This window comes from Triticum aestivum, chromosome 2D (genome assembly GCF_018294505.1).
Source record: "Triticum aestivum cultivar Chinese Spring chromosome 2D, IWGSC CS RefSeq v2.1, whole genome shotgun sequence".
NCBI classification, from domain to species: Eukaryota; Viridiplantae; Streptophyta; class Magnoliopsida; order Poales; family Poaceae; genus Triticum; species Triticum aestivum.
The window spans coordinates 617,572,675-617,597,821 of record NC_057799.1 but is presented as its reverse complement, the minus strand read 5'-3'; the positions used below and the strand labels follow the sequence as shown (position 1 = coordinate 617,597,821).

At 43.6% G+C, this 25,147-nt stretch overlaps 2 protein-coding genes across 2 annotated transcripts; both read left to right on the top strand.

Moving 5' to 3' along the window:
- The first annotated feature begins 14,712 nt into the window (after positions 1 to 14,712).
- LOC123050434 (MADS-box transcription factor ANR1-like) lies at positions 14,713 to 15,989 on the top strand. The gene is made up of 2 exons (XM_044473230.1): positions 14,713 to 15,492; positions 15,579 to 15,989. Exons 1-2 carry the CDS (start codon positions 14,713 to 14,715, stop codon positions 15,987 to 15,989), a joined length of 1,191 nt encoding a protein of 396 aa, XP_044329165.1.
- A 2,970-nt stretch (positions 15,990 to 18,959) lies between these two features.
- LOC123054994 (stress enhanced protein 2, chloroplastic) lies at positions 18,960 to 20,410 on the top strand. The gene is made up of 2 exons (XM_044478882.1): positions 18,960 to 19,425; positions 19,514 to 20,410. Exons 1-2 carry the CDS (start codon positions 19,126 to 19,128, stop codon positions 19,781 to 19,783), a joined length of 570 nt encoding a protein of 189 aa, XP_044334817.1. The 5' UTR covers positions 18,960 to 19,125; the 3' UTR covers positions 19,784 to 20,410.
- The last annotated feature ends 4,737 nt before the right edge of the window (positions 20,411 to 25,147 follow it).

Sequence of the window (25,147 nt, the reverse complement as noted above, 5' to 3'; positions counted from 1 at the left end):
CAAGCCAAGTTCTATAATGAAAAATTCCCAGTAGTATATGAAAGTGACAAAACAAGAGACTCTCTATCATGAAGATCATGGTGCTATTTTGAAGCACAAGTGTGGAAAAAGGATAGTAGCATTGTCCCTTCTCTCTTTTTCTCTCATTTTTTTATTTGGGCTTCTTTGGCCTCTTTTATTTATTTCCTCACATGGGACAATGCTCTAATAATGATAATCATCACACTTTTATTTACTCATAACTCAATATTACAACTCGATACTGGAACAAAAATATGACTCTATGTGAATTCCTCCAGCGGTGTACCGGGATATGCGATGAATCAAGAGTGACATGTATGCAAAAATTATGAAAGTGGCTTTGCCACAAATACGATGTCAACTACATGATCATGCAAAGCAATATGACAATGATGGAGCGTGTTATAATAAACGGAACGGTGGAAAGTTGCATGGCAATATATCTCGGAATGGCTATGGAAATGCCATAGTAGGTAGGTATGGTGGCTGTTTTGAGGAAGATATAAGGAGGCTTATGTGTGATAGAGCGTATTGTATCACGGGGTTTGGATGCACCGGCGAAGTTTGCACCAACTCTCAAGGTGAGGAAGGGCAATGCACGGTACCGTAGAGGCTAGCAAATTGCAGAAAGGTAAGAGTGCGTATGATCCATGGACTCACATTAGTCATAAAGAACTCATATACTTATTGCAAAAGTTTATTAGCCCTTGAAGCAAAGTACTACTATGCATGCCCCTAGAGGGATAGATTGGTAGTAAAAGACCATCGCTCGTCCCCGACCGCCACTCATAAGGAAAGCACTCAAAGAACACCCCATGCTTCAAATTTGTCACACAACGTTTACCATACGTGCATGCTACGGGACTTGCCAACTTTAACACAAGTATTTCTCAATTTCACAATTACCCATCTAGCATGACTCTAACATTACCACCTTTATATCTCAAAACTATTATCAAGTATCAAATTTATCATAGTTTTTAGTGCACTCTATATGAAAGTTTTTATCATACCCATCTTGAATGTCTATCATATTAGGACTAATTTTATAGCCAAAGCAAATTACCATGCTGTTCTAAAAGACTCTCAAAATAATATATGTGATGCATAAGAGATCAATAATTTCTATAAAACAAAACCACCACCGTGCTCTAAAAAATATAAGTGAAGCACTAGAGCAAAACTATCTAGCTCAAAAGATATAAGTGAAGCACATAGAGTATTCTAATAAATTCCGATTCATGTGTGTCTCTCCCAAAAGGTGTGTACAGCAAGGATGATTGTAGTAAACTAAAAAGCAAAGACTCAAATCATACAAGACGCTCCAAGAAAAACACATATCATGTGGTGAATAAAAATATAGCCTCAAGTAAAGTTACCGATAGACGAAGACGAAAGAGGGGATGCCTTCCGGGGCATCCCCAAGATTAGGCTTTTGGTTGTCCATGAATTTTACCTTTGGGTGCCTTGGGCATCCCAAAGCTTAGGCTCTTTCCACTCCTTATTCTGAAATCCATCAAATCTTTACTCAAAACTTGAAAACTTCACAACACAAAACTCAACAGAAAATCTCATGAGCTCCGTTAGTATAAGAAAACAAATCACAAATTTAAGGTACTGTAATGAACTCATTCTTTATTTATAATGGTGTTAAACTTACTGTATTCCAACTTCTCTATGGTTCATACCCCCCGATACTAGCCATAGATTCATCAAAATAAGCAAACAACACACGAAAAACAGAATCTGTCAAAAATAGAACAGTCTGTAGTAATCTGTATCAAACGTATACTTCTGTAACTCCAAAAATTCTGAAATAAATTGGTGCACGTGAGGAATTTGTCTATGAAGCATCTGCAAAAAGAATAGACCTAACATCACTCTCCAGTAAAAAATGGCAGCTAATCTTGTGAGCGCTAAAGTTTCTGTTTTTTACAGCAAGATCATAAAGACTTTACCCAAGTCTTCCCAAAGGTTCTACCTGGCACAAACACTAATTAAAACATAAAACCATATCTAAACAGAGGCTAGATGAATTATTTATTACTCAACAGAAACAAAAAGCAAGAAACAAAAATAAAATTGGATTGCCTCCCAACAAGCGCTATCGTTTAATGCCCCTAGCTAGGCATTGATAATTTTAATGATGCTCACATCAAAGACAAGAATTAAAGCACAAAGAGAGCATCATAAAACACGTGACAAACACATCTAAGTCTAACATACTTCCTATGCATAGGCATATTATAGGCAAACAAATTATCAAGGCAAGCAAAAACTAGCATATGCAAGGAAGCGGAAAGAAACAATAGCAATCTCAACATAACGAGAGGTAATTTAGTAACATGAAAATTTCTACAACTATATTTTCCTCTCTCATAATAATTACATGTAGGATCATAAGCAAATTCAACAATATAGCTATCACAAAACATATTCTTAGCACGATCCTCATGTATGCAAAGTTGACACTCTTCCAAAATAGTGGGATTAACATTAACTAAAGTCATGACCTCTCCAAACCCACTTTTATCAGAAACTTCATAAGATTGAACATTCTCCAAATATGTGGGATCTAAAGTTGACACTCTTCCAAACCCACTTTCAGTATTATTGCAAACATTATTATCAATCTCATATTGATCATGGGGAGTAAGTAAATTTTCAAGATCGTAAGAAGAATCACCCCAATCATGATCATTGCAACAAGTAGTGGACATACAAAAGTAGCATCCCCAAGCTTAGGGTTTTGCATATCATTAACACAATTTACATCAATAGAATTTATAATAAAATCATTGCAATCATGCTTTTTATTCAAAGATCTATCGTGAATCGCTTCATAAAGTACTTCATCACAATTTTCAGATTCACGAAATTCAAGCGAAACCTCATAAAAATAATCTAATGCACTCAACTCACTAGCAATAGGTTCATCATAATTGGATCTCTTAAAGATATTAGCAAGTGGATGAGGATCCATAAACTTTTAGCAAGGGAAGATGCAAGCAGAAAGAAGGTACATGGTAACACAAGATCGAACGGAAGGAGGGCGAATAAAACGGCAAAGGTGAAGTGGGGGAGAGGAAAACGAGAGGAAAAATGGAACATAATGTAATGCGAGGGATAAGAGTTTGTGATGGGTACTTGGTATGTCTTGACTTGTGCGTAGATCTCCCCGACAACGGTGCCAGAAGTGGCTAGTTGCTGGGAGATCAAATCTTGAATTGACTTGGCGTAAGCCTCCCCGGCAACGGCGCCAGAAATCCTTCTTGCTACCTCTTGAGCATGCGTTGGTTTTCCCTTGAATAGGAAAGGGTGATGCAGCAAAGTAGCGTAAGTATTTCCCTCAGTTTTTGAGAACCAAGGTATCAATCCAGTAGGAGACTACACGCAAATCCCTCGGACCTGCACAAACAATCAAGAACCTTGCAACCAACGCGATAAAGGGGTTGTCAATCCCTTCACGGCCACTTGCAAAAGTGAGATCTGATAAAGATAATAAAATAAATATTTTTGGTATTTTTGTTGTATAGATTGAAAAGTAAAGATTGTAAAATAAACGGCGACAGAAATAGCTAGTTGACTGGAGATTAATATGATGGAAAATAGACCCGGGGGCCATAGGTTTCACTAGTGGCTTCTCTCAAGATAGCATAATTTACGGTGGGTGAACAAATGAATGTCGAGCAATTGATAGAAAAGTGCATAGTTATGAGAATATCTAGGCATAATCATGTATATAGGCATCACGTCCGTGACAAGTAGACCTCTAGAGTATTAAGTTCATAAGAACAAAGTAATGCATTAGGCAAGATGACATGATGTAGAGGTATAAACACAAGCAATATGATATAAACCCCATCTTTTTATCCTTGATGGCAACAATACAATACGTGCCTTGCCGCCCCTGCTGTCACTGGGAAAGGACACCGCAAGATTGAACCCAAAGCTAAGCACTTCTTCCATTGCAAGAAAGATCAATCTAGTAGGCCAAACCAAACTGATAATTCGAAGAGACTTGCAAAGATATTTAAATCATGCATAAAAGAATTAAGAGAAGAATCAAATATTGTTCATAGATAATCTTGATCATAAACCCACAATTCATCGGATCTCGACAAACACACCACAAAAAGAGTTACATCGAATAGATCTCCAAGAGAATCGAGGAGAACTTTGTATTGAGATCCAAAGAGAGAGAAGAAGCCATCTAGCTAATAACTATGGACCCGAAGGTCTGTGGCAAACTAATCACACATCATCGGAGAGGCTATGGCGTTGATGTAGAAGCCCTCCGTGATCGATTCCCCCTCCGGCGGAGCGCCGGAAAAAGGCCCCAAGATGGTATCTCACGGGTACAGAAGGTTGCAGCGGTGGAAATAGGGTTTCGTGGTGCTCTTGGATGTTTTCAGGGTATATGAGTATATATAGGCGAAGGAAGTAGGTCGGTGGAGCCAGGAGGGGCCCACGAGGGTGGGGGCGCGCCCTCCTGCCTCGTGGCTTCCTCGTTGCTTCCTTGACGTCCACTCCAAATCTCCTGGATTGCGTTTGTTCCAAAAACGATCCTCGCGAAGGTTTCATTCCCACTGAAATAGGCAAAAAACATCAATTTGCACTGGGCCTTCGGTTAATAGGTTAGTCCCAAAAATAATATAAAAGTGCATAGTAAATCCCATTAAACATCCAAAATAGATAATATAATAGCATGGACCAATCAAAAATTATAGATACGTTGGAGACGTATCACATGATTTGATATCTTTGCAAGTCTCTTCGAACTATCGATTTGGTTTGGCCAACTAGATTGGTTTTTCTTGCAATGGGAGAAGTGCTTAGCTTTGGGTTCAATCTTGCGGTGCTCGATCCTAGTGAAAGAAGGGGAACCAACACGTATTGTATTGTTGCCATCGAGGATAAAAAGATGGGGTTTTCATCATATTGCTTGATTAAATTCCTCTACATCATGTTATCTTGCTTAAGGCGTTACTCCATTCTTTATGAACTTAATACTCTAGATGCATGCTGGATAGCGGTCGATGTGTGGAGTAATAGTAGTAGATGCAGAATCGTTTCGGTCTACTTGACACGGACGTGATGCCTATATTCATGATCATTGCCTTAGATATCGTCATAACTTTGTGCTTTTCTATCAATTGCTCGTCAGTAATTTGTTCACCCACTGTAATAATTTCTATCTTGAGAGAAGCCTCTAGTGAAACCTATGGCCCCTGGGTCTATTTTCCATCATATAAGTTTCCGATCTATAATTCTAGTTTCCTATTTACTTCCTTTGAAATCTTTTACTTTCTATTCCATAAACCAAAAATACCAAAAACATTACCTTACCGTTTATCCATCTATATCAGATCTCACTTTGCAAATAACCGTGAAGGGATTGACAACCCCTTTATCGTGTTGGGTGCAAGTTGGTGTTTGTTTGTGCAGGTATTCGGTGGCTTGTTGCGTTGTCTCCTACTGGATTGATACCTTGGTTCTCAAAAGCTGAGGGAAATACTTACTCTACTTTCCTGCATCACCCTTTCCTCTTCAAGGGAAAAACCAATGCAAGCTCAAGAGGTAGCAGGAAGAATTTCTAGCGCCGTTGCCAGGGAGATCTACGCCAAGCCGAAACATACCAAGTACCCATCATAAACTCTCATCCCTCGCATTACATTATTTTCCATTCACCTCTCGTTTTCCTCTCCCCCACTTCTAAAACGATTTTCGAAAAGATTCGCCTTTTCTTCGCCTTCTTTTGTTCGTCTTCTCGTTTGCCTTTATGTCTTACTTGGCTCATTTGCTTGCTTGCTTGGAATAATTGTGTATTTATTACAAATCAGAGAACCTAAGGTTTATGGATCTTCATCCATTTGCTAATCTTTTGAAGAGATCCAATTATGATGAACCAATTGCTAGTGAGTTGAGTGCACTAGATTATCTTTATGAGGTTTTGCTTGAAATTCGTGAATCTACAAATTGTGATGAAGTGTTGAAAGAAGAAAATTATAAAGTGATTCACGATAGTGCCTGGAATGAAAAGCATGATTGCAATGATGTTATTATAAATTCTATTAATTTCAATTGTGCTAATAATATGCAAAACCCTAAGCTTGGGGATGCTAATTTTTCTATGTCTACTACTTGTTGCAATGATCATGATTGGGGTGATTCTTTTTATGATCTTGAAAATTTATTTAAGCCCCATGATGAATATGAGATTGATAATAATTTTTGAAATAATTTTGAAAGTCAGTTTGGAAGAGTGTCAACTTTAGATCTCACATATTTGGAGAATGTTCAATCTTATGAAATTTTTGATAAAAGTGGGTTTGGAGAGGTCATGACTTTAATTAATGTTAATCCCACTATTTTGGAAGAGTGTCAACTTCGCATGCATGTGGATCGTGTTGAGAATATGTTATGTGATAGCTATATTGTTGAATTTGCTTATGATCCTATATGTAATTTTTATGAGAGAGGAAAATATGGTTGTAGAAATTTCCGTGATATTAAATTACCTCTCTTCATGTTGAAATTGCTATCGTTTCTTTCTTCTTCCTTGCATATGCTAGTTTTTGCTTGCCTTGATAATTTGTTTTCTTATAAAATGCCTATGCATAGGAAGTATGTTAGATTTAAGTGTGTTTGTCACGTGCTATATGATGCTCTCTTTGTGCTTCAATTCTTGTCTTTCATGTGAGCATCATTAAAATTATCAATGCCTAGCTAAAAGGCTTTAAAGAAAAGCGCTTGTTGGGAGACAACCCAATATTTTTCCTTGCTGTTTGCCAATAAATATTTCATCTAGCCTCTGGTTATATGTGGCTTTGTGTTTTAATTAGTGTTTGTGCCAAGTAAGACCTTTGGGATAGCCTACGGTGATAGTTGTTTTGATCTTGCTGAGAAACATAAACTTTTGCACCCAGGAAAATAATTTTCATAATTCACAGAAGCGTACTTTTGATCTGATTCTTTTTGCTCTGGTTTGGTACACAAATTTCTCAGGTGTCCTTTTTAGAATTTTTGGATTTATAGAGGTATTCGAGAGTTATAGATTACTACAGACTGTTCTGTTTTTGACAGATTCTGTTTTTCGCGTGTTGTTTGCTTATTTTGATGAATCTATGGCTAGTATCAGGGGGTATGAACCATGGAAAAGTTGGAATACAGTAGATATTACACCAATATAAATAAAGAATTAGTTCACAACAGTACCAAAAGTGGTGATTTATTTTCTTATACCAACAGAGCTTACGAGATTTTCTGTTGAAGTTTTGTGTTGTGAAGTTTTCAAGTTTTGGGTAAGGATTTGATAGACTATGGAATAAGGAGCGGCAAGAGCCTAAGCTTGGGGATGCCAAGGCACCCCAAGGTAATATTCAAGGACAACCCAAAAGCCTAAGCTTGGGGATGCCCTGGGAAGGCACCCCCCCTTTCGCCTTCGTCTATCGGTAACTTTACTTGAGGCTATATTTTTATTCACCACATGATATGTGTTTTCCTTGGAGCGTCTTGTATGATTTGAGTCTTTGCTTTTTAGTTTGCCACAATCTCCTTGCTGTACACACCTTTTGGGAGAGACAAGCATGAATCGTGATTTATTACAATACTCTATGTGCTTCACTTATATCTTTTGAGCTAGGTAATTTTGCTCTAGTGCTTCACTTATATCTTTTTAGAGCAGGGCGGTGGTTTTATTTTATAGAAATTTATGAACTCTCATACTTCACTTATATTATTTTGAGAGTCTTTAAAAACAGCATGGTAATTTGCTTTGGTAATAAAATTAGTCCTAATATGATAGACATCCTAGAGGGATATAATAAAAACTTTCATATAAAGTGCATTGAATACTATGAGAAGTTTGATTCCTTATGATTGTTTTGAGATATGAAGATGGTGATATTAGAGTCATGCTAGTGAGTAGTTGTGAATTTTAGAAATACTTGTGTTAAGGTTTGTGAGTCCCGTAGCATGCACGTATGGTGAACCGTTACGTAACGAAGTTGGAGCATGAGATATTTTTTGATTGTCTTCCTTATGAGTGGTGGTCGGGGACGAGCGATGGTCTTTTCCTACCAATCTATCCCCCTAGGAGCATGCGCGTAGTACTTTGTTGTGATGACTAATAGATTTTTGCAATAAGTATGTGAGTTCTTTATGACTAATGTTGAGTCCATGGATTATACGCACTCTCGCCTTTCCGCCATTGCTAGCCTCTCTTGTACCGCACAACTTTCGCCGGTACCATAAACCCACCATATACCCTCCTCAAAACAGCCACCATACCTACCTATTATGGCATTTCCATAGCCATTCCGAGGTATATTGCCATACAACTTTCCACTGTTCCATTTATTATGACACGCTCCATCATTGTCATATTGCTATGCATGATCATGTAGTTGACATCATATTTGTGGCGAAGCCACTGTTCATCATTTTATTTATACATGTCTCTCTCGATTCATTGCACATCCCGGTACACAGCCGGAGGCATTCACATAGAGTCATATTTTTGTTCTAGTATCGAGTTGTAATTTTTGAGTTGTAAGTAAATAGAAGTGTGATGATCTTCATTATTAGAGCATTGTCCCATGTGAGGGAAAAAAGGAGAAAGGCCAAATAAAAAAGGAAGGCCCAAAAAAAGGAGAGTCTCCTATATTGTCATTTTCATATACTAGTGGGAATTTTTCATTATAGAACTTGGCTTGTATATTCCAACGATGGGCTTCCTCAAAATGCCCTAGGTCTTCATGAGCAAGCATGTTGGATGCACACCCACTTAGTTTTCTTTTTGAGCTTTCATAAACTTATAGCTCTAGTGCATCCGTTGCATGGCAATCCCTGCTCACTCACATTGATATCTATTAATGGGAATCTCCATAGCCCGTTGATACGCCTAGTTGATGTGAGACTATCTCCTTCTTTTTGTCTTCTCCACAACCACCGTCTATTCCACCTATAGTGCTATGTCCATGGCTCACGCTCATGTATTGCGTGAAAGTTGAAAAGGTTTGAGAATGTCAAAAGTATGAAACAATTGCTTGGCTTGTCATCGGGGTTGTACATGATTTGAATATTTTGTGTGATGAAGATGGAGCATAGCTAGACTATATGATTTTGTAGGGATAAGCTTTCTTTGGCCATGTTATTTTGAGAAGACATAATTATTTTGTTAGTATGCTTGAAGTATTATTGTTTTTATGTCAATATTAAACTTTTGTTTTGAATCATACAGATCTGAACATTCATGCCACAATAAAGAGAATTACATGGATAAATATGTTAGGTAGCATTCCACATCAAAAATTCAGTTTTTTATCATTTACCTACTCGAGGACGAGCAGGAATTAAGCTTGGGGATGCCTGATACGTCTCCAATGTATCTATAATTTTTTATTGTTCCATGCTATTATATTATCTGTTTTGGATGTTTTATATGTATTAATATGCTATTTTATATGATTTTTGGGACCAACCTATTAACCTACAGCCTAGTGCCAGTTTCTATCTTTTCCTTGTTTTAGAGTTTCGCGGAAAAGGAATACCAAACGGAGTCCAAACGGAATAAACTTTCACGATGATTTTTCTTGGACCAGAAGACATCCAGAGGACTTGGAGTGCAAGTCAGAGAAGCCACGAGGAGGCCACAAGGATGGAGGGCGCGCCCAGGGGGGTAGGGTGCGCCCCCACCCTTGTGGGCCCCTCGTGACTCCACCGACCTATTTCTTCCGCCTATATATTCTCAAATACCCTAAAACCTTCCAGGGGAGCCACAAAACCACTTTTCCACCGCCGCAACCTTCTGTACCCATGAGATCCCATCTAGGGGCCTTTTCCGGCATCCTGCCGGAGGGGGATTAGATCACGGAGGGCTTGTACATCAACACCATTGCCTCTCCGATGAAGCGTGAGTAGTTTACCACAGACCTACGAATCCATAGCTAGTAGCTAGATGGCTTCTTCTCTCTCTTTGATTCTCAATACAAAGTTCTCTTCTATGTTCTTGGAGATCTATTCGATGTAATACTCTTTTGCGGTGTGTTCGCTGAGATCCGATGAATTGTGGATTTATGATCAGCTTATCTATGAATATTATTTGAATCTCCTCTGAATTCTTATATGCATGATTTGATATCTTTGCAAGTCTCTTTGAACTATCGATTTGGTTTGGCCAACTAGATTGGTTTTTCTTGCAATGGGAGAAGTGCTTAGCTTTGGGTTCAATCTTGCGGTGCTCGATCCTAGTGACAGAAGGGGAACCAACACGTATTGTATTGTTGCCATCGAGGATAAAAAGATGGGGTTTTCATCATATTGCTTGATTTAATTCCTCTACATCATGTCATCTTGCTTAAGGCATTACTCCGATCTTTATGAACTTAATACTCTAGATGCATGCTGGATAGCGGTCGATGTGTGGTGTAATAGTAGTAGATGCAGAATCGTTTCGGTCTACTTGACACGGACGTGATGCCTATATTCATGATCATTGCCTTAGATATCGTCATAACTTTGCGGTTTTCTATCAATTGCTCGGTAGTAATTTGTTCACCCACTGTAATAATTTCTATCTTGAGAGAAGCCTCTAGTGAAACCTATGGCCCCCGGGTCTATTTTCCATCATATAAGTTTCCGATCTATAATTCTAGTTTCCTATTTACTTCCTTTGAAATCTTTTACTTTCCGTTCCATAAACCAAAAATACCAAAAATATTACTTTACCGTTTATCCATCTATATCATATCTCACTTTGCAAATAACCGTGAAGGGATTGACAACCCCTTTATCGCGTTGGGTGCAAGTTGGTGTTTGTTTGTGTAGGTATTCGGTGGCTTGTTGCATTATCTCCTACTGGATTGATACCTTGGTTCTCAAAAGCTGAGGGAAATACTTACTCTACTTTGCTGCATCACCCTTTCCTCTTCAAGGCAAAAACCAACTCAAGCTCAAGAGGTAGCAGAGTCCGGACACGCAAAAAGTACGAATCCGACACCCCCAGGCCCACCCAAAACCCTTCCCCGACCCCATGACTCTATCCTCCCTATTTTCTCTTCTTCCTTCTTTCTCTCTTGCCGTCACCGCCGCTCCACCACCCCGCCCACCACGCCACACCCCTGCCAGAAACCTGCATCTTCGTCACCTCCGGCGATCCAGCAGGGCTCCCCGTCGCTTCTCATCCATCTTCATTCAACCCCCTGTCCTTCGACCGCCCTGCCAGGTACCATCCTCTACCGTGCTCGACAACTATTTGATGAATCACTAGAGCAAAAAACAGTTGTCCCTTCTTCTTTGTAGCAATGGATTCCGATTAGGAATACATATACGAGCAGTATGTTGAGTCGTCCGATGGCTCATCGGACGAGGAGGAGTACTCCGATGAGACGGTGATGATGCAGGCGGTCCTTGAAGACGCGGAGCATGCGAAGGAGAATGTTCTCAATTTCAAGGGCTCGATCAAGGGTCATCGAGTGCTCAACTGCAACAGGGCGCACGGGCATTTGACACTAATGGATGACTACTTTGCCCCCGATGCACTATTCGCTAACCATTTTTGCATGCGTTTCAGATGCGCAAGACTGTCTTCGATCGTTTGTACCACGGTGTCCGGTCCTACAATGACTACTTCATCCTGAAGAAGAACACCGTAGGAATGGTTGGCTTCTCTGGTTACCAAAAGTGCACGGCTGCACTCCGGATGCTTGCATATGGCACGGCCGCTGATTCGTGGGACGCGTACCTATGGATGTCTGAGAGCACATGCGGAGATGCCATGGTCAGGTTTGGAACTATCGTGGTCGAGGTGTTAGGACCTCGGTACCTGAGGGAACCAACTATGCCAGACACCGAGAGGCTCCTGAAAATCTCAGAAGCAACTGGGTGGCCCGGTTTGCTTGGATCTCTTGACTGCATGCATTGGAAATGAAAGAATTGTCCCAAGGCTTTACAAGGGCAATATCAGGCTCATGTTAAGAAGCCCACCATCATTCTTCAAGCAGTTGCATCACATGATCTTTGAATTTGGCACGCTTTCTTTGGCATGCCCGGGTCTCACAATGACATCAATGTGCTGCAACAATCGTCGTTTTTTGCGAGGCTGCCTAAAGGAAAAGCTCCTCCTTGCCACTATACTGCCAATGGACTTGAGTACAACATGGGCTACTATTTGGTTGACGGTATATATCCTCCATGGGCTACCTTTGTCAGCACCATCTCAAACCCAGTTGGCCAGAAAAAGGCTCACTTTGCCCAAAGACAAGAAGCAGCTAGAAAGGATGTCAAGAGGGCATTTAGAGTTCTGCAGGCCCGTTTTGTAGTTGTTCGTGGACCTATAAAACAATGGGATCCAGAGACCTGGTGGAGGTGATGACATGTTGTGTGATCATGCACAACGTGAACGTCGTGAATGAGGGTGATGATGCTGCCGCAACTCTGAAATTTGAGAACATGGGTGATCCTATCCAACTTCCGGACCACAATCCAGCCACATTTGAGGAGTTTATTCAAATGCATCAACAACTTCGGCATCGACCAACTCATGAGCAGCTGAAGAAAGATCTGATTGAGTATCAGTGGGCGGTGAAAGGGGACAACAATGTTAGGATGTAATATTTGAATTTTTTTAAATTTGAACTTGTGCCACATGGGGCTATGAGTGTCTGTACCCTTTGCATGCGGCTACTTGATTGTGCGGACTAGGAAAAAAACCAGAAGGCCAGAGGTATGTGGCTATGGTTGGATGGCGTCCTCCCGCATCCGTGCCTGCGGACTACCCCCCCCCCCTCCCCGCGGTCCGTAGACGGATGCGAGAGGAAATTTGCGAGTTGTCGTTGGAGATGCCCTTAGGGTTCCTTATCTCATGGGCCGCCTCATGTCCCAACAAAACTTAGGGTTCCTTTGCCTCCCGCTGGCATCGCCGCTGCTCCGCCTTGTCTCATCCTTAGGTCCATGGAGGTGTGGTGCATCCCGGCCCTTGTCAGCGGGAGGAATCCGTTTTTAGATGTTTTTTGAGTTTTGTTAGGGTTTTGTGTCCTGCTCGGGAAGGTGAGATGGCGGCGGCTCCCTGGAGATGGAATATGGTTCTCCCCGCCTAGGCCCCGTCCTGGTGGTGCATCCAGCATCATTGGTGGGAGTGTGGGGGTAGTCTGGTGGATCTATCATTGATGGATCTGCTCGAATCTGGTCATCGTTCGTCTATGTTCGGGTGTCTTCAGGTTGGATCCTTTCAATCTACGCTACTCTTCATCGACAACGGTTGTTGTTCTGGTGCGCTGGTCCTTTGGGGCCTTAACACAACGACTTCTAAAGTATCTACTACAACAAAGTTTGCCCATCTTTTGCAAGGGAGGGGTGATGACGGTGGCGCACCTTCCAAACTATCTATTTCATCGTGTTTCCTCAAATAAGGTATAACAAGTCGAAAACTCCCCTTTATTTTTTTTTCTTCGAACATAGCACATTGTTAATAATTGTAAAAATCAAATTGTTAATGCAAATTTTATTATCCTATGTTTATTAATAATCAAAATGAAATATCTTTATCACAATTTATTGTTGAGACAACTTTCTGGACCATGGTGCAGTGGCTCCTATGGCTAGTACCAGCATGTCATTTTACTGTTACGATGGGGATATGGGTCTCGTTAGGAGAGGATCGATGGCATTACAATGCATCTAGTGCACAGAATTAAGATGCTACACTATGTAGCATAGTTAATATTCTGACATGTATAGTATGTGGAGTTTGTCCCAATTCCACTGGGTCGTTTGATTTCCGGAATGCACGCCCTCTCTTAGACCCCCATTGAATTTAGAAGCCATTAACTTGTTTAGAAGAAAACAAAATATACTCTTAAGGTTGTCGGGACACACATAAGATTGTTGTTTTACCAAATATCATGCAATTGACATAACAGGTAAAATGTTGAATTCAAAATTTCTAGATTAATATTTCATATAGACAAACAAACAAGACCGCCTCCCACAAGATTATAGTATTGTTTTGCAATTATGCATACTAAAAAGACATGTCCTAGCCAGTAATTGGCTGATATGTTTGTGAGACTAAATGTATTCCTGCCTGTTAAGATATAATTTCAAGATATTAACTCAATTCTCAAACCGCCATATTAGATTAGATGGCTATGATTTCCTACACCAAATCCCTAACTCGTACTGTAGATGTACTTGTAAATAATAACCAAAAGAATTGGATAAACACTATGACGTGCATTTAAGAAAAGTTTGTTGGATGTAGATGAACTCACATAACAATTAATAATGATCCTAGATAAGGATGTAAATTAATGTAATCGCATAAGATATGTTTGAGCAACAATTAATGGCGTCCATAAGTTTGGCATTTGTTAATGCACATTTTAGTGCTAATTAATGACTTGCCAATTTTGAGTCTACTCAAACAAAAAGAGATGTAACTTTGGATCCTAGTTAATTTGAATGTATGGATAGGGATGTAATCAGCGACTTGCATAGAACATAGTCATGTTTTCTCGAGATGAGGTTTATGCTTGCAAGCCTTTCCTTCTATATAAGGGGAGCTCATCCTCACCTATCTCTCAGTAACCTAAAGTTAGCCAACAATAACAGTAAATATACACCTATCTTTTGTTAGATCCTTGTAGCTTGCCATCTGTCGTAATAAGTACTCCAGTTGTCATTTTGAGTATGCCCAGGAGGGAGATCCGTTTGGGTGTCTGTCCCATCGAGGACGACAAACAGCGCAGTGTCACCTTCTCCAAACGACGTGCTGGTTTGTTTAAAAGCGCCAGTAACCTCTCCGCCCTCACTGGCGTGAAGGTTGTTGTTGTCCTAGAGAGTGAATCAGGAAAGATGCATGCCTTTGGGACGCCATCGGTGAACCCTATTATTGATGCTTTCTTGTCAAGGGATCCACTTATTGAGCCACTCGCCGACAAGGCGGGAAAAGCTAGGATTGCATCGCTGCAGAGCAAGGTGGCTAGGTTGGACATGGAGAATACAGTGCTAGAGAAGAGAGCAAACCTCTCCCTCCAGCATATCAAGAAGATACAAGCTGAAAACCCAGGGATGGTGGCAAATAATATCTTTTCGAGGGAAAAAGATCTCAGTCTTGGAGATCTCAACAGACTCTTCAATGACCTCTTGCGAATCAAGGAGCATATTAGACACCGTATGCCTGCACTACATCATGGCCATGAAATAAGGACTGGTGGTCAAAACGTGCAACAAATCCAGTTGCTGCCAAGAGGTCCATCACAAGATCACTCGAAGACTCATCAAGCGTCATTGCAACCATCATCATCTCGCCGTTTTTCACCTCAAGTGTTGCCTCCAGTTCCACTACCACCAACACCACAACACATTATGGGACGATCTTTTCATATGCAGGTACCACAGATGTTCCAGACCCAACCATCACCTTTGGCGCCCCGGTTGAGGTCCCTTATGCAACCAATTCCTCATCAGGTATAAGATTTCCTCCAGCACTTTGTCCACACCTTTAGAACTATGCAAGTGCTAACCACAAAATGGAACCACCTTTTCCTATGCAGGTACCACAACTATTTCAGTCCACACCACCACCTCCACCTCCGACTCCCCTGTTGGCATCCCTTCTACAACTGGATCTTGACCAGGTACATGGTTTACCTCCACCACCTCAGCCAAAACTTCAAGAATATGCAAGTCCTTACAAGACAAAGGAGCCATCACAGAACAAGACAATCCCTAACTCAATCGTTGAGAACATTTCGGAGGCATCCCCACGGTTCTTTTCATCCGGTGGCAATGATATCTCTCCTTATGCTCCTTTGGACCAGGCGCTCTACAATGAAATCCAAGGGATGGATTCTTACTTGGGGTGCAATAGTAATGATGTAGGCCAATATAACATGGGACGTGAAGAGTGGGTCAATGCACCACCAGAGTCTTCTCGCGGGAATGATGATGATATTGATGCATGATTCGGAGGACATCTTTAGTCAAGGGAATAAGATATTCTGTGTCCATTAGGTGCCATTGTCGATCGTACTATTTTGTTAAGCTTCTTCGAGGCAAAATAAACATTTCATGTCTAGTTCATTATGTCATGAACTTTGTTTCTGTATGACTAATTCCATGTAATGCTTGGTGTTCTTTACTGAGATTAAGTATTTCATGTCTTTTATTTATTGAATAATAAACATGTCATTTTTTTGCTTTCTCTATCGACGAACTAGAGGAATATGCCTGAATTTTACAGTTATTTTAAACTTCAGTAGCACAACCCAAACATTATTACGTAATTCGGATAAGGACATGAGATAAGTACTAGGCACACCCCTCCTGACTGACCAAGCACGAATAGTACTAGACACATAACGTTATTAATTTCTGATCGAGCTCGTTTGCTCTGTTCCGTCGTTGCTTGCACGCTGTAAGGCTAGAAAGCAGAGTAACTCGATGACCTTGTTCTGCTGAGTATGTTTTCCAATCATCGTCTGCCCCGAAATTTTTTCTATCCAATTACGCGGGCCGTGAAGCGACGTGAATGGACGGTTGGATCGAACTGATCTGCCGAGAGGCTGTGATCAGATCATACGTAAGATATATACAGCGACAGGCTTGTACTGTTTGTTCTTTTGTTCGCCTCGAGATGGTGATAGCCCAGCAGTAGCAGTACGAACTCTCCTTCCTAGCCAACAGTTGTAGATTACCCGTATGGGGGAGCCCACCCGTCGACCTCGCAAAAACTTCTCGAGAATGAGACATCACCTCGCAAACATACGGTTCAGGAATGTGTGCTGCATTTTCGCAGGTTGCTGACAATGCTTGCCCCTTGCCCATGCCCATGAAACGCAACATCAGAGGGCAACCAGGGCATGGGATGTCCGATCAGCAACTCCTGGAGAAGAGCCACGGCCCTATCCATCACCAAGAAACGACAGCTCTTGCGGCCTCACATTTTTTACCGATTACCATTCACAGATAAAACGAAAAATTTATAAAGGGACTATGAACACACCAAAAATCTAAACAGCATATATAAGCACTCGATGTGTGATCAATGACACGGTGATTGAGGTTTTTTATCATGGTCTCTTACCAAAAATCATCTTCTGCTCCCGAGCTCATTTGAGCTCGGGGTAAACAGTAAAATCCTGACAAACAAACATTGACAAATGTTTTATGTGCTCACAAAATTTCATGTTGAAAAGACATTTCTAGAAGTCGTGACAAAAAACAAAATCAGCACTCCAAAATGCTTTCGAAAATAACATTTTTGGAACATTATTTTTATTTTTTTCACGACTTTCACAAATGTGATTTCACGATGAAATTTTATGAGCATGTAAATTTTTTGGCAATGTTTGTACCCAAAAAAATCAGAATTTTTTTATTTTTAATTTAACTGTTCACCCGAGCTCATTTGAGTTCGGGCTCAGAAACTTCACATCCCTCTCTTACCCCCTCTTTCCACATGCGAGTAAGAGTAGGCTATCGGCTCTTTTCACAAGTAAGAGTATATAATCTGAGCCTACTTTTATTACCTTTCATGTGCAAAGAGGGGTAAGAGAAATCATATTAAAATTGCTCCGCGGCGGTTAGATAATTTAATCATTTGATTGTTCAAATTTGCATTTCCAAGAGCTGGGACACACATTTGAGTTTCGATGGAGCACCGTGTGAACAGGGAAAAAAACTATTTCATCGTAAACAGTTAAAAACAAGTATAGTTTCTTGAAGAAATGCATATGTTGTGATCTTGAAGAAGAAAGAACCGTGCTCCACACAAACTACTTTCGAAGCATTAACCTTTTTGGTGCAAACTATAATACTTCTACATGTTTATGGTCAAAATTGCAGAGTACACGAATAGGGCAAACGCCTATGTTGTTACAACTTTGGGTTTTCTTTCCTCTCCTTTCAAGGTGACTTGGGAAAGCCTTTCTCCCTTCGATCTCCGTCGGCGAACCCATGGATTCGCCTCCCCTCCGCTTGTCGCTCCGGCGGTCGAACATGGGGAGGAGAATCCTGGTGTCTCGACTCCTACTACTAGATAGATAGAGTTTTAGTCTTCGCAGGGGCGGCGTTTAGACGGTTGGCGGCGCTCCTTCTTTGAGTCAGTCTTTCGAGTTCCGATCCTCCTCAAGTTTGTTTGTTGGGACGAATTAAACAGAGCTCCGACATAGATTCCTGCCAGCTCCTTGGGGCGGCGAGGTTAGGGTTTCTTGTCGTGCGTACGCAACGACGATATTTAGTGTGAGGTTCTTCAGATCGATTCAAGGATTCAAAGGCGACAAATGCGGCTCCAGGGCGCTGGTCCTTAGGGGCACATGCACGAAGACTTTCCGGCTTGTTCTAGCGGCATCAATGGTCGTTCGATGGTTCATGGACTCGATGTAATTTTTATTATGTTTGAGGTGCTTTGTACTTCCTGTGAATCTTTATAATAGATCTGATCTTTTTCGCTAAAAAAGAGAGCAAACGCCTATGCTACAAATTGTAATAGCTCTACTTTGTTTTGAAAATTACTGTAATGCCTCTACTTGTTTTTGATGAAATTTGCAGAGTACACGATTAGAACAAATGCCTGTGTTTTCTAAAAAAATGACATTTACAACCCGATAGCCGTTTTGATTTTCCGGGGGCCGTTTTGCGAGGAAAGGTCAAAGACTCAAAGGTTATACGAACAGCAAAGTGTGAGCCGTACGATGAGGATCGTAGGGACCAGGCGCCCCCGTGATCCTATCGCCGGAGAGCGACACCTGTGTCCGGGAACCCCGCCACGTCCGTTTCCATCTCCGTTGGCCCACGGCCGCCGGAGCTTGCGTGTCGGGTAAGCACGCGGTTACGTGGATTCCCGGAACTCGCCGGAACGCGACAACTCGCAGGCCCGTGAATCCTTACCGTCTCGGAGCGCAGATTCACCGGGACGGTGAACGGCCACGTCGTCCGCGCCCACCGCCTCGCTGTCGCTGCCGGGCTTTTCAAAAGGACGACGAGGGGGTAGGGGTAGCTCACCAGCGTTCACCATTCCACCGGCCGTTTGTTTGCTCCAAGAACCCGGCAGCTCGTCAAAGTCTCCGGTGATATCCGTTCGTCGAGTTCGAGTCCACCATGGCGGCCGCGGTGGCGAGAGCGATCGTGTGCGAGGCGGCGCCGCAGAGGGCGGCGCCCCCGTCGCAGCAGAAGCAGCAGACGAGGCGGGACAAGATCGTGCTCCAGCCCCGCCTGTCGACGCTCCGGTCGTACGGCGCCGACGGCAGCAGCGCGGTGACGCGGAAGCGGCTGCCGGGCGAGGCCCTGGAGGAGGGAGGCGTCGGGGGCGCGCCGCCCTTCTTCGCGTCGCTCGCCGACTACATCGAGAGCTCCCGCAAGAGCCAGGACTTCGAGACCATCTCCGGCCGCCTCGCCATGGTATACCTCTCTCTCCTCTGTAATAACTGTGCTCTGTTCGGACACCGCCGGTGGCTAAACGACCCGTCGGCTGTTGGTACTCGTGCAGGTGGCGTTCGCGGCGGCGGTGGCGGTGGAGGCGACGACGGGGGACTCGCTGTTCAAGAAGCTGGACACGGTGCAGATCGAGGAGGCGACGGGGCTGTGCCTGGCCGTGGTGGCCTCGGCGGCCACCTTCGCGTGGGTCTCCAGCGCGCGCGGCCGGATCGGGCAGATGCTCACCCTCGGCTGCAACTCCTTCGTGGACGGGCTCATCGACAACGTCGTGGACGTGCTCTTCTCCGACGACCAGATGCAGGACTGGTCCGACGACGCCTGAGCGCACAGATGCAGATGCACCACGTACACGTGTAGATACGATACGGCTACTAGACACAGACGCTGCGTGCGCATGATGATAGTATAGAGCCCAGTTCTTTTGCAGGATTCTCCGAGAATCTGCCCCTCCCTAGCTTCTGCTAGAATCTTTGACCCCTTTTGTTTTATAATCCTACCTAATTAGACCCTAACTAGATAGGATTGTAAAACAAATGGGGCTCAAAGATTCCGGAAGAATCTGGGTAGGGTTCAGATTCCAGAAGAATCTGTCAAAAGAACTGGGCGTAGAACTAATACTACTAGAGAAGTCGTAGCGTTGTTATGAGAGACTTTGCATTTCCAAGTTCCATCGCTGCTGCAAGTGGTTCCTTATTTCTTCGTTCAGAGATGATGGATGCCATGGCTATGGTACAGAGCTCTGTTCATCTGGAGTTTCTTTGCCTTTGAGGGTTTTCTGTGATTGCAGCGTTGTAATCTGCTCTGCATATGATGGAGCAGTACTACCTTAAGTTTTAATTAACTGTACCTAGAGTACTGATACTGTAAAACTAGAACCATGTACTCTCTCTGCCTTCTTGGGAGTATGTTACATGTATAAGAAATCATCTAGTATTACTTTTTGTTGTCATTATTTGAGCTGCAGCATCTGTTATTCTCTTCCGAGGCCCTCGAGCTGCAGCATCTGCGCCTAGGAAAAGCACCAAATACTGCGAGTGTGCAGACAAAATTGGGATCAATAGGTCTGAACGGCAACATTGTGCCATTTGCATCTGGTTGTCTTTCACTTACAGTCCTCTGTATCTGTATTGGAATCAGGCAGCGTTGAGCAATCAACATTTACTACACGTGTATATACATGCTACTACTCCGCTACTACTCCACTGGACGCTACATACGATAGGATATTACTACACGTGTAAAGTCCATTTTAAACTCTGAACTTGTAGAGGTTCAAACTCTGAACTTGTAGTGGTTCGGTGAAATAAACCCTCAAGTCGAAATCCCGGCCGATTACACCCTGAACTACGCAATCCCGATCTAAATTGAACCTTCATGACATTTCCCAAACAGGGATTGTCCACATGGCAAAGAATGGCCGGGATTGTTCGTATTTTGCAAAGGACACACACCTGCTCCCCAATGGGCCGGCCCGCTTTATTCGAAAAAAACAAAAAATCACAAAGGGCGCCACACCCTGGCCCGGTCTGCTTTAGTTTTTCCGTTTAAAAACAAAAACAAAAGCGCACGGTACGTACTAGAACACGAGACCCCTTGATATTGTCTCTCGCAACTAACCACCAAGGACAAGTAATACGTTGTGTTCACTTGCCCCCTTTTTATTATGTTCTTCTTTCTTTCCGTCTTTTTCTTAAATTCGGGATTCTTTTTTTAAATTGACGAACTTAATGCTCAGTGTGTATTTACACAATAATGTTCAGCGTGTACTTTAGAAAGATATCGCGTAATATAAAAAGTGCAATATATATTTAAAAACTTCATTGTATATTTTTAAAAAATTCATCATATAACAATGCAGTAATGTTCAGTGTGTATTTTAAAAATATATCGCATAATATGAAATTTAAGCAATAATATTAAATAAATGTTCACTATATATAACCAATTTTTTCATATATCATAAAATAATTTTAAGTTTTTATTTACAAAAAATCTTACATAATAAAAAATTTAGTGTAAATTAAAATATGTCGGTACTAGTGAAAAGACATACACCGTTTACTACAAAACCTATATAAAAATATGCAAAAATTAAAAACCCGAAGTCTCTCGAACCTATCGATCGTCATAGTGGTTTGCTGGGTGGTATCTAATTAAAAACCACATACAAATCCGAATCCGCGTAGGTCCGGACGTGTCTGTAGTTTATAAAATATAAAAGAGCGTAAGCCAGAAATGCGCTAGAACCCATCGGTCGTCATAGTGGTTTGCGCACGCTTTGTGTATTTGGGGCAACGCAGGTTCGAATCCTGGCATGCGTTGAATTTTTTATTTGCGGGAAGAAAAATCGATTGTGTCCAAAGTTATTTTATAAAAAGGTATAAGCCTGTAAAATAACATATGCTAGTCAGTGGCGTAGTGTCCTGCGCGCCGGCGCGTTAGTGTGACAACACAGGTTCGATTCCTGTCCGAGGCGGTGATTTATTATTTCGTGTGGAAATAGTGTCATACCTTTTTTTTGCAATCAAGGGCTTTTGCTTGATTACATATAAAGCAATGGGTTTTTTGTGAAAGAACACAGACGAATCCTTGTTGACTGGTCCGAACGGTGCCAGGGTTCGATTTAGACCGGGATTGCAAAGTTTAGGGTTCAATCGACCGGGATTTTGACTTGAGGGTTCGTTCCGCCGAACCTCTACAAATTCAGGGTTTAAAATGGACTTTTTCCTACATACTACTCCACTTGTACAACTAGATGGACGCTACATACGCAAGATAATATCCTAGAAGTTGGCGCTGTTTGCGGGTTGGCTTTGATGTTGGAGCTCTATGGTGAAGTCGGAGTCGCCCGTTCGGAGGCAACCAGTGATGGCTTCGACGTTGGAGCTCTATGGTGAAGTCGGAGTCGCCCGTTCGGAGGCAACCGGTGATGACAATGACGCTTGCGACTCCTCGACTGTTGTCTTTGTTGTTTGCAGCTCCGTGTTTCATGTCGGTGGCCAGGTTGGCCGGAGGTGCCCTGCTATGGGTTGGATTGTGTCGACCTGGTTTTTCGTCAATTAACCGAGCAATTCTAACTTCTTTTTAATCAATGAAAATGGCAAATCTTTTGCGCGAGGGGGCAGGGGGACAAATGCCCCCTGGCCTTTCATAATGTGGGAAATTATGCACCCTCACTGCCTCCTATACTGCCTTTCCTCTGCGGAGTCCGACCATTGCCCGCTGGTCGTGGACTGCGCCGCAAACCCTTCCGGTGCATGAAGGTTTCACTTTGAGAGATTCTGGCTGAAGTAGGAAGGATTCCAACCCGCGGTTACTGAGGCTTGGAGTTCTGTGCCACCGGATCCTGACCCCTTCAGGCGCATCGTGGCCCGCCTAAAGACGACGACAAGACACCTCCAAAGGTGGAGTATGAGATCCATCTGGAATGTTTCTCTGCAACTCAAGGTTGCGCGTGAGCTCAGTGCCCGCCTTGACGCCGCCCAGGACATGCGCCCGCTCTCCCAATCCGAGTCATGGCTCCGACGAAGACTTAAGGCATCCTACCTTGGCCTTGCTTCCCTCGAGCAATCCATCGCAAGACAACGGACCCGCCTTTCTTGGCTGCGTAGTGATGATGCCGCCATCTCCTACTACAAAGTTCACGCAACCGTATGACATCCATCCGTGTGGGCGACCACGTGGTGACCGGGCATGACGCCATGGCTGAAGCCGCTTACAACCACTTCTCTGATGTGCTCGGAAGTGCCACGGAGCGTGACATCACACTTGATCTCCGCGCTTTGTGCGTCCCGCAGTTTGACTTACACGAGCTTGAGCCGCCATTCTCTGAGGACGAGATTTGGAATGCAATTAAGAGCTTACCTATCGGCAAGGCGCCCGGCCCCGACGGATTCACCTCTGAATTCCTTGTTGTATGTTGGGACACGATCAAGAACGACTTCTGCGAGGCATTCGGCAAGCTCTATACCATGAATGGAAGGGGCATCCAAAAGCTCAAGGAAGCCCTCCTCACCTTGCTCCCAAAGCGAGCGGATGCACAAACGCTCTTTGACTACCGGCCCATCAGCCTCATTCACATCTTCTCTAAGCTTGTCGCGAAGGTACTATCCCTTCGACTGGCGCCACGATTGGGCCCGATGGTGTCCACCAATCAAAGCGCGTTCATTGCGGGGTGTTGCATCCATGATAACTTCCTGTTGGTGCAACAAACTGCTCCTCTGCTTCACAACCTCAAGACGCCACACATGCTCCTCAAGCTCTATATTGCACGGGCCTTCGACAGCGTCTCCTGTCCATTCCTCTTGCAGATACTGCAACATCTTAGCTTCGGTCCCCGATGGCGGGAGTGGATCTCCATACTCCTCTCGACTGCTTCCACGTGAGTTCTCATCAATGGGCACCCGGGGCCACCGATCGACCATGCGCATGGACTCCGGCAGGGCGACCCGGTCTCCCCCATGCTCTTCACTCTTGTCATCGATGTGCTCAACACAATGCTACTCCGCGCGGTGGGTCGAGGCCTTCTCCGACGCCTTACCACCCGACACGCGAGCTCGCGTATATCTCTTTACGCGGACGATGTCATCATCTTTTGCCACCCAGACAGCCATGACATTACCACCGTGTGAGCCATCCTACATGTATTCACCAAGACTTCCGGGCTTCATACAAACTTCGCCAAGTGTTCTGCCACACCAATCCGGTGCGACGAGGGCAACATCGCGACGATCACGTCTGAGATGCAGTGCCCGATAGCCCACTTCCCCATCACATACCTCGGCTTGCCCCTCTCAGTTCGCAAGGCCGCCACAACTAGCTTGCTCCTTATCGTCGACAAGCCCGCCCGCAAGCTCTCCACTTGGCGAGCTTCCATGTTGTCCAACGGTGACTGTCTGGCTCTCGTGTGTCACGTTCTCAGTGCTATCCCCACTCACTTCCTCGCCGCCTTCGTCCTCAACCAATCCATCCTCAAGAAAATCAACTGGATCATCCGCGGATTCCTTTGGGCGGGAGGCACCGAAGCCAATGGAGGCCAGTGCCGTGTTAACTGGCAGCGAGTTGCCGACCGATTTCTCTTGGCGGGCTAGGCATCAGGGACATCCAAAGGACCGGCATCGCCCTCCGTGCGCGGTGGCTTTGGTTACAATGCACCGACCCCTCACGACCCTGGAGCCACTTACACATACCTCACGACCCAGATGTGAGTGCCATCTTCAGAGCGTCTACAACCTGGGACCTTGGGTCCGGTGACACCTGTAGATTCTGGGCCGACCACTGGATAGACGACATGTCCGTGGCTGAGATCGCCCCTCTAGTCCTCGCCCTCGTCCCTCGATGCCGGTGCCAGACTCGCACCATTCGCGAGGGTCTCCACCTCTGAACTTGGGTGCAAGACATCCATGGAGCACTTCGACCGACGGCTATGGTGCAATATGTTGATCTTTGGCATCGCGTTTGCCACATTGACATCTCGGATGAGCCGGATGTGCTCAAATGGCGCTAGACCACCTCCGGCACCTACTCAGCCAGCTCGTGCTGTAAGGCCCTCTACATCGGCGCTTGCGAGGACCCCCACTGGAAGCTCACATGGCGACCGTGGGCACCGCTGCGCGTCAAGTTCTTTCTCTGGCTTGCTCTTCAGGACCATTGCTGGAGTGCTGACCGTCTGTCCAGGCATGGCCTA